The following is a 10,776-nucleotide window of genomic DNA, read 5'->3' on the forward strand; positions in this document are numbered from 1 at the left end:
GTTGTTCTAGGACACATACCATTTATGTTACACACACACACTTTATAAATGTTTTATTATTAATAATATAATAATAGTTATTATTATTTTTTTACCTCCGCCAACAGCGTCGGACGGGAGTTTGTTTATTATTACTGTCGTTGTTGCACTGTTAATGTTGTTTGGCTTGGATGTTTCTCATAGGAAAATTCTGCTCTTTTACTAAAGAAATGCAGTTGAATAAAACTGTTACAGGGAGCTGACTCCATAGAAGAGTGAATTCAAAGGTTAAAACATAGATGAGCACACATAATGGTACAGGTTTAAATAAAAACAGGTGCTTGCATTAACACGGCACAAGTATATATACTGTAGGTAACTGCAAGCAATAACAAAAGCCAAGAATCGCTGAAGTACTTAATGAAGAAATTGAAACAAAGCTATTCTATTACATGTGAACTCTACAACCAAATGTTAGATTTAAAAAAAAAATCCTCTTTTCTAAAACTATAATATCTCTGTTAACAGTAGTGCACTTATTGGTTTAAGCAGTGCAACATATATGCAAGAAAATAATGCAGTCCACTTATCAAGATTTTTTTTAAAAAAGTTGTTGTTTTTTTCCTTTGAAATTGAATAAAAGAAAATCATAGTTCATTTAAGGAAAATGATTAAATATCAAGCACAGGCATTTTAAGAAAATGTGCAAAGTAGCACTTTTTTTTTTTTTTAAATCGACAGCGGGTCTTTTTAAGACCCCCGTATGCAGTTAGTTATTCTTTTAATAATACAACTACGAAAGTGTTTGCTCACATAAATGAGCAAATCCTTCAGATTGCAGTTGCAGGCAGTTGCGTGCGTGCGTCTGTGTGTGTGTGTGTGTGTGTGTGTGTGTGTCCTATTTTGGATTAAAAAGCAATAAAACAAAAAAAAAAAAGAATTGAAATATCAGAAATGAGCCTTAAGTGATGTGATGCAGGGATGACAACTTGCACACACTAGCTTCCAAATCTATTCTGTACATGCTGTTGTCTAGGTTTTAGAAAAATTAGGAATGTATGCTATTGTCTACAAAGTCCATTTGCAACTTGTGGTATACCATGAAACAGTGTGATAGCAATCAGTCAGTGGAGCTACTTGTTTTGCTTTCAGACTGTATTACCTTTCAAAACACTGCACGCTATTTGAGCCTTCAGGGAGAGCTAGGACATGAAAAGCAATGCATTTAGCTCCCATCTGCTGAAATAGCTTTGCAATACCATTAAACAGGTTATACAGGTGCTCTGTGATCAGGGGTGACGTTGCCTTTCATTTCAAATTTGATTCAAATTAAATGATCCACTCCTAAACAACACTGTTTCAATCAACAACTAGCCTAACCCCTCCCCGATATTCAAATTCAATTATCAAATTAAAACCACATCGGCTACTTAATAACAACAATAGTTGAAGTGACAAATCTTTGTTTTGTTCGGGTTTGTTTTTTTTATCTATATCCCATAACAGTCAGGTGCAAGTTGAGGAGCAGCAATTATGAAGGAGAGAGTTTAGTCGCATATTCCAACCTGCCAAAACTATGAGCGTGAAAGGCTAAATAAAAACCGTCAGCAAAAACAATCTTTCTTTTTTTCTTATGTTTTGACATGGAAGAGGTCTAATAGCCTTAACAGTCTTTTGAAGATATTAGTGGCAGTGTATGCAAATGAGTTAAACTCCAAACTTCAGAAAAAAAGAAACAGATTTTTGCTCAAATACTGTCTCATCAACACACCGTAATTTAGTCATCTTTACCATCAGAATGCATGGACAATAATTATAAAGCATGTGAGAAATATCTGCCCCCGTCACCGCTGACGAGGGTGTTACATTTCAGGACAATGATTGAAATTGGTACCTTGACAATGGCTGCATTATAATCCCTTAATACAATAGGAATAAATAAAACCCAGTGTCAAATTAACTACTCTCCTTTTTTTTTATTTCATATAAGAAGGCAATCTTGTGACCATCAGTATTTTTAGAGGGAATATGTAGCCCAACCCCAGGTGTTTTTTTTTTTTCTTATTATTGTTGTTGTAAATTATACCACAGTAAGCTTGGACATCTAAAGTTTCCAAACTGGTCAATATGGGTTCACAACTGCCATGATAGATATTTCATGGCAATGTACACACACACACACACATACACACACACACACACACACACACACACACGGTAACGCACACACACGCACACACTTGGATAAACAGACAGACACATGCAAATGCACGAACGTTCAAACAGGTATATTCATTCAGACATGTCGACACAAAAGGTGTGTTTGTGTGTATGTGTTTCTTTCGTAGGCCTTTCGGTAGTGTTCAACACATAAATCAGTATTTTAGGAAAGCATACATTTAGAGGCCTGTAGTTAGGATCCATCCAGTAGATCAATATCAAACTACTAAGCCTTAAGGCCACCATCTTTTTTTTTCTTTTAGAATAACAGAAAAAAAAAATCTTTTTTTTTTTGGGAAACTTAATGTGCCAGTGTCTATACTCATTACTCTTCATACCTCAAAATAAGAAAAGGAAAATCTAGTGCCATTTTATTTGTCATTCTTTTTGAAAGAAGTTTATCTAGTTGTACTTATCCATCGGAGACATGCATTCGCATGTGGTCATTGAAGTGCTCCATTTGGTCAAACTTGGCAGGGCAGACGGAGCATACGTAGGTGGTCCCTTCTTGGCAGCTCGCTTCTGCAGCTACACCCACTCCTGTTCCAACCCCAGCCCCTACTCCAGCACCTCCACTTACTGGCATGGCGAGGGCAACCACTCCAGCTCCGGGCTCAGGGACGGCCATAGGCATGGGAATGGAGACAGGACCCGGGGCAACTGCACTCCCTGACAGCCCAGTGATGGCGCTGGCTGTGCTGTGCAGGGCCATGTGCCTCTCCAGCAGGGTCTTGTGTGAGAACTTCTTCTTGCAGATGTAGCACTCATAGGACTTCTCTCCACGGTGCAGCCGCATGTGGACGTTGAGAGAGCTCTTCTGGGTGAAGCGCTTGTTGCAGATGCTGCACTGGTAGGCCCGCACCCCCGTGTGTGTCACCATATGTTTTATTAAGTAATCCTTCAGGGAGAAAGAGCGCCAGCAGATGCTGCATTGATGAGGCTTCTCACCTGGATGTGCATGAAAGACAAAAGCATTAAGGAGGGTGGGGGGAAAAAGGGGGAAGAAAGTTGTGGATTAGGTTAGGAATATGGACAAGATGGGAGTCAAAAAATCACTACTAAACATTTTAAATGATTAAAATCTCATAATGTATCTCCAGACCAGGTGGACGTGCAATTACTGAACGGTGAAAGAAAAATTTATTCAAGGGAAAATTCTTATAACTCTAACCCTTCTCACCCTTTCTCTGGTTTCTTTCTCTGAGGTTAATTTAGCTCCATCTGTTTATCACATAAACATCCACCTCGATAGGGACATTCACTGAGATCTGTGTGGCGCGGTCATTTTTAATGAAAGATTTCAGGGTGCGCACGCTGCTGTGGGTAAATCAGCCATTACGAAGGCACGTGTCTGATTTATTAATTACAAAAAAATTGGACCAAATTAGTAGTTGGAAATTGAATCAAGGCAAATTTTGACGCTAAACGCTCCTGAAACACAGCCAGCTGACTCTTAAGCCCTACATAGAAAAAAAAAACATGGCAGGATGAGCTGACTTCAACTTGTACAGCAACATCAGACACCCAAAGCCACTGGGGTTACTTTTCCAGTACAGGAACACACCTCTGGCTAGAATTATTTAAACCTGCGTTTGCTGTATTGTGATGCTGCTTTCACGTTGCGCTGCACGCTACAGCGCCGTGGGAAAGGTTTAGGTTTCGTCACAGTTGCTCTGATACAACATGCGCAAATTAAAAAAAAAAAACACAAAACACAAAAAGCGAGAAAACGATACATTTGAAGTATTTTACAAAAATGTAATAACGCTGTAATGACGGCGCAGAAAAGTGGGGCTAAAATGTCAGGACTGCGAAAGCAATATTTTATGCATCTATTTGGCATTTCTGCCACTTTGTCGCGACGTTAAGATCATTTTCCATAATTGTCTCTGCTGACATTATGGGCTGTAAAATATTAACATATCAATAATAACGTAAAATGAACAGGCGGAGAAGGAGACTGATAACACAAGTTGTACCACGCAAGTTAATGAAGTTCTGTGTATCGACTGCTTTTCTTTTGCCACCTGCTTTCATTTAACGAAGCTAATAAATTCTGCTTTTGCTTTGTCTTTTTTTGTTTGTTTCCACTTGACCCGACCCAGGCTCTTGCAGAGGGGTCAGGTTTCAGGGTCACAACACATGAGCAGCACATACATAACAGGTATTTTACTGTGTTGCCCGGGGGGCGGTGTACTCGCAGTACAGTGATTCATACCGCTGAAAAGCATTCTCTATGTCTCTGACAGGTTTTTGATTGCAGAAAAATGACACACTACCTCTGCTGCACGTGTTATCATTATCTTTTTAGCTATTTTGAGTGCGCCGCGTCAACGTGCCCTGTGAAGATGTGATATATTACATTTTCTGGGGTACTTTGTAACTCCTGCTTAATAAACAAACAAAAGATGTTATCTTGTGTATGCGTTAGATGTATTCTCATATGGACAGCAGCGGCATGTTATACTAAATCACGCTGGCATCCTTGTGGATTCTGAAAAATATAATTTTTACGAGATTAACAAAGGCGATCCATCATCGGCAGCCACGACTTGTTCAGATCTAGTCCAGGGGGATTAATCGATCGCTGATTTATTTTCCTTCTCAATCTGTCATCACTCTGCTGCTCACAATTATGCGAGTAAAACAGGAAATTTAGTTTCAAATAGCTTTCATATGACAAGTGGTTCTGGCCAAGCGATGGATTGTAATGAATAATAATGGCTATTTGAGTACGCAATTTTAACAAGATCATCTAATTATATACGATATTTTATTCTTTCTTTCTGTGATGATGATTTCTACAGCATGTGATTGATAAGGTTCTAAGTGCTGGAGGAAAGCGGTGCACAGTGAAACGATGTGCTGCACGAGCACTCTGCTGGCATTGCAAGTTAAACAGAAATGATGGCAAAGATAATAGTCAACCGTGACCTAACGAATGCGATTTGGGCTGTTTTTTCATCAGTTAGTAATTTAGTTAAATTGCTAGGATGGGTACTGGTTTATTATTTATTATGCTGGAAGCAATAAGATGACAGACATGTGTCGACAGGCCTCAGCTTTACACTGGAACTACAATCCACAGTGCAGTGCAACGCTAGAACTTGGCAACTATCTTTGTGCAACAGTGCCTCTCATAAATCTACATACTGATTTATACTGTATGTAAATAGTAAAGATGAACTTTCTAAAGAGTAACTTTGCAAATACCTAAAACGTCACTTTTTATGGTCGAGATCTCGTTTTTCTGCTTTAATCTAAACTTGACCTACACTTGTTCCTACATTCAAACAGTCATTTCTATGACACCCACATGTTTTGCAGAAAACCGAAGACAGGAAATCAGATATCAATATGTACAGTATTCATTTGGTTGTTTCCCCAGTGTGAACAAACTACAACCTCACATGTGTGGTAACCTTGGATTTTTCCAGCTCTTCCGCACTGGCATATTGCTCCTGCACTAACAAAATTTGTCTGAATAGTTTATGATTAGCGAGCTCGGGTACTGTCACGAAACATCGTAATCAGAATGAATTTCAGATGAAAAAGACTGTGGCGAACCGAAAAGCTTTCAGCATTCACAAGCAGAGGCATTACCTAGAGAAGTGATGAATTATTATTGCTTAACTAAGAAAATTCAACTGATTAAAAATATTTTTCGCTTACCAGTATGGACAAACATGTGTTTGACGTAGTTCTGTTTGGCAGTAAAGGTTTTACTGCAGAGAGTGCATTCATAGGGCTTCTTTTCCCCCTGACCAATTCCTCCTGCAGCCTGTTGCTGCTGAGCTGGCGATTGCGGTACCGAAATAGGGTTGGGGAATGATGGCATTGCGGGGGGCGGCACTGCCACAAACTGGGGTTGCTGCTGGCCAGGAAGGTAAAGGAAAGGCTTGTGGTCTCTAGCCGGCTGTGTAGGAAAGAGTGTGGGCAGGAAGGTGCTTCCAGCAGTGCCCATCACTTGGGAATTGCTGGTCACGGTGAGCGGCATCCTTAGATTGCTGGTGTCTGGCTGGCGCATGTACTGGGACAAAGGGCTGAGTTTGACTGAGTTTTGCAGGGTATGCATCATGCTACTATCACTAGTGCTGTGGGATGTGTCCCCGTCCTCTGTCTTTTGCACTTGCTCTGGGGACGAGTCATTGACCTCTATCTGCACTGGAACTCCTTCCCCGCCACCGTCTCGGCTAAAGCCAGTCAGGTATGGCTGCTGCTCCATTGTATCTGGCTCAGTACTAATGGAGGAGCTCACCCCTGAGTCAAAACTTTCAACCTTGGATTCACTCTCTACACCCTCAATCTGGTCAGTGTCGTCCTGGCAGTCCCCCATAGTTTCATAGCAGCTGTACTCATCATCCTCTTCCTGCTTTACTTTCACGCCTCCTGTTTGTATGCGTACCGGTCGTGGTTGCTTGCGGCAGTGAGTGGACTCAGCTGTGGAGATGAAGCGATCAACCTGCTGAGATCTTTCCTGGATGCGGTTCATCCAGGGCGGATCTTGAGATTGCTGGTCCTTCTGAGTGCTAAGATTCGGATCGTAATTCGTCGACAGAGGGTTAATGTAAAGGGAGCGCTCGCGGGTGCCGTTCTGCAGAGACAGGCCAGGGTAGGAGTACAGAGATGTGTATGCACGATCCACATTTTGCTGTGATGTTGCTTGCATATAACCTGACTCTGCGTCACTGCTGGGCCCAGAGGTGCCAGACTCTGGAGTGCCGCGGGGTGTTTCCTGACCAGAATCTCCCGGTATAACAGGGAACCCCCCTGGACCAGCCAGGCCCACGTTCTGGGACACGATCCGTGTGCACTCATCAATGACGGTCTTAATCTGAAGGATGCTGGCAGCAGTGAGGATCTGCAGAGCCTCTGATTGAGACACTCGCAGAATCCCACTGTACATAAAGTCTATCAGCTTTTGGATGGATTGTACCGAGACCACAGAAGGGATCTCAATGTCGCTGTAGCCCAAGAGCAGCTTGTCCTGAAAGAAGGGGCTTCCAGCAGCCAGCACGCACCGGTGAGCTCGCAGCATACTTCCATGGATCCGAACAGTCACGTCACAGAAGTGCCCACGGTTGCGCTGCTCATTGAGGGTCTCAAGTACAGAATTGCTGAAGTTGTGGAGATTGATGTTATGAATGCGCTCGGTCATCCCCTTGCAACTGATGTCACCTGCAAGCAGGAAGCAACATGCCTGACTGAACACAACACTAAAAGTCCCGGCACTTTTTTTCCCCACATGTAACAACAAAACATCGTCATTGTTCCCAGCGTCGCTGATAAATTAGGATTAATAAAATCGTGCACAATGGAATACAACAGTTATGACCAAAGGCAATATGATAAGAAGCTCTTTATCCATTCAAGGAAATTGCCTTTCTAAACTGTGTGTAAAAATGTCGTCAACCATGACACAGCAATCAGTTTGAATACGAATTCAATACAACTGCCTGTTATAAATAATAAAAATAATACAATTCTTTGGAGAATGTCTAAAACAATAAGACAAATGTGTTCATTCTGAGGGGGGGGGGTCTTTCAGTTCAGTCTCATAGTATTAGGAGACAATCCAGTAATTCCAGCTTCTAAGCTACATTTTTCTTCCACATCGCCAAACTGAAGGACAATTAAGATGGTTCCCATCTAATTACTCCAAGTTTCTATCAGTGTGTATTTCTGAAATTCCTCCGAACACCATTAGGTGGTGCACTGGGCTTAAAGGACAAACAGGCCTCTTTTGTTAGCCATGTGTTCACTGTGATGGCGCTTCCTAACTATCCTAGGGATCCGCTAAAACGTGACCCGGCTGATCAGTGTGAGAGATAAATGAAAGTGCTTTTCTTCCATGTCCTCAGCTGAAGGAATAAAAATGAGAAAGGTAGTAAGTGTACGAATTGTCTGTTTTGTTCTACAACTGCTTTAAAAATGTATTTATTTAGCACAGAAACATACTTAAGTATAATTTCTGCTTTAAAGTGCAGCTGCTGACCTTATTTGAAGGACCATTAAACACAACTTGTACTGAAACCAAGAAAATTGCCCTTCAAAACCAAGTGGAATATTATACTGATTTTTTTTTTTTTTTTTGGTTTTTACACTTCATCTGTCAGTGAATTAATTTATTTAAAAAATAGTGCTAATGAAAATATGAGGCAGAATCGAACAAATTACTGCTGAATACACAGGGGAACTTTGAAGAAACACTTTATAATTTAAAATGTTATTATATAGCGAGTAGAAGTAAATTTAATGTTGGGGGGTCAAATGATAAAAACTAGATTTTGATTTAACCAGTGAAGTTGAATTTAGGTAAAAAATTACTGCAAGAGGCAGTACAAAAGTGTCAACACAACCCTTTAGTGCTAATTCCCAGCTCAGTGAATGAAACGCGAAGGAAGAATACGTTATTTTAAAAAAATGAAAGGAGTATAGTACTCACAGTTAGATGACGTTTTGTTACGAAGATGCTTGTGTGGCTGGTGATGAAGTGCGGGTCAAGCTTCAGTTTGCTGGTGGAGATGGCTGATCAGAGGCCTGGTGCTAGGCAAGGCTGTCAGTCCTCTCTGTCCAAATCATGTGTTGCTCTGCCACAGTGTTTGGAGGGGGGGGGAGAGACAGAGGGAGAGAGAGAGTGAGAGTGAGAGAGAGGGAAAAAGACAAAGACAAATCTTAATGCCACATACAGCCTCGTCGATACTGCCACTCCCTTAATGAACCAGGAGCCACATTAGCAGGAGTGTCTGCTGCAACAGATGTGTGAAGAGTTTTTAAAAAGCAAGATGAATGGACGTCGGTGAGTTCACATGACTGAAAACTACAAATCAAGGTTGAAAATAATTTTGGTATTGGCCCCCCCCCCCCCGCACACACAAACACACACACACCCACGCACACAGTTGCCTGAGCTTTTGGGCAATAAAACCACACCCTTCCAAAGAAAAAAATGATCTACTTTTATTCGTAAGGAGCTTTGTTTTTGTTTGAATATTTTGGAAAAGGTCTCAGTCATATTCACCATCCGTGTGTGTGTGTGTGTGTGTGTGTGTGTGCGCGTGTGCGTATCTGTTCCCCTTGTCATTTTCAAATACACAAATGAAACGGCACAATGTCTCGCACAGATGTAAAGCAACGTTTTCAGCTGTAATAATAGAAAAGAGTCAAATATTAAACACACAAGGCTTTCATTGAAAACACAAGAAAGGCATTCAACAACATTAAGCATGTGATGAGCTGCTTTGGTGATGCTAAGGAAGTCTGACACAACTGCTCTCACACTGTACAAACACATTTAGTATGCAAATGTTTGACCCCAAAAAAGAAGACAAAAAAAAATCACATAAAACTCATCAGACTCAAGTCGCACACTCGTGCTATCGTTCAAGAGCAGGGAAACTGGAAAAGGGGGGTTTAAAAAATGCATTGAATCGGTGAAAAAATGCTTCCACCAAACAAATTAGACCCACATTGTTCCAAAGTGCCATCAGGTAATGCAACCAGTGAAGCTTTTAAAGTACCTGGAAATTTTCACGGCATGTTTGGATGTGAATATTTATCATTAATTTGAGGGTGGATGATATTTCTGACACTCAATTTTTTTTTCTTTTGTAAAAGACGTTCAGCAGCAGCCACGCTTGCTACAACAGGAACATGAAGTGCTCTGTAAAACGCCACTAACTACTCTGTGCTGCTGAATGAACAGAACAGGGCCAGGATTTGACCAGACGTGCGCATTAATGTTGGAGCAAATTATTCTTTTACGGCTCTCGAGTACTTTCCAACAGCACACCTACTTTGAGACACTGAAGTAAAGCCTGCCTACAGAAACTATGAGATTTTAAGCAGTGACCGCCCTTTTTTTTTTTTTTTTTTCCCTTACACACTCGTGTGGAAGGATCATTGGCTGCATTCGGTTCTGCTCTTCTATGCCAAGGTAACAGACACGCGTTAATGTGTAAATGTGGCCGGAAGATGATCATTGTCGTTATAATTGAGCACGCTGAAGCAGAAAATCTGGGCTGAAAAAGTACAGTTAAAGTGTAACTGAGTAGAAATGGCTGAGTTGACGGACTGCTTGGGTCTCGGGCCTCCCTTCGAGGAGCGCCGCACTCTGTGGGACGCTCAGTGCTTGTTTTCCAGACATGTTCGTAACAACTTACAAATTTGATGATTAGATATAGGCATGTAATAACATGTTTAGGAGCAGATGGTGATCACACAATACTCAGATGGATCATGCTTTCAACCAAACGCAAACAGTTGGTTGTTTTTCAGTTTTGATCTGGATAAAAAAAAAAATTATTATAAAATGAACCTCCTACATATGAAATATAACTTTAGCCATTTTCTATTCACTATAAAGTTATGTGAGTGACCTAAAATAACACATACAGATGGTTTACTATAAATATATATATTTATATAAGTCTAAACTGAGCGCTGGCGTAGCTGCTAAGTTAGAAACTATGTATAACTGCGACCTGTTGCGTGTGAATGAACCCCTCCTTAAATAATCCTGACTGACAAAGTCAAAGGAAACCCCCTCATGTATATATACATGTATATATATATATA

At 40.9% G+C, this 10,776-nt stretch overlaps 1 protein-coding gene across 1 annotated transcript in view; it reads right to left on the bottom strand.

Moving 5' to 3' along the window:
• Nucleotides 1–2,190: 2,190 nt before the first annotated feature.
• zbtb20 (zinc finger and BTB domain containing 20) overlaps nt 2,191–10,776 on the bottom strand; it is a 22,522-nt gene continuing 13,936 nt past the window's right edge. The window contains exons 2-4 of the mRNA XM_005735442.1: nt 8,645–8,789; nt 5,872–7,377; nt 2,191–3,147 (exon numbers count right to left, since the gene is read on the bottom strand). Of these exons, the coding sequence (XP_005735499.1) occupies nt 2,612–3,147; nt 5,872–7,357 (2,022 nt within the window). The 5' untranslated portion in view covers nt 7,358–7,377; nt 8,645–8,789 and the 3' untranslated portion in view covers nt 2,191–2,611. The remainder of the gene's footprint in view (nt 3,148–5,871; nt 7,378–8,644; nt 8,790–10,776) is intronic.

The sequence above is a fragment of the Pundamilia nyererei genome, unplaced genomic scaffold (assembly GCF_000239375.1).
Source record: "Pundamilia nyererei isolate P.nyererei 1_Seehausen unplaced genomic scaffold, PunNye1.0 scaffold00064, whole genome shotgun sequence".
NCBI lineage: Eukaryota > Metazoa > Chordata > Actinopteri > Cichliformes > Cichlidae > Pundamilia > Pundamilia nyererei.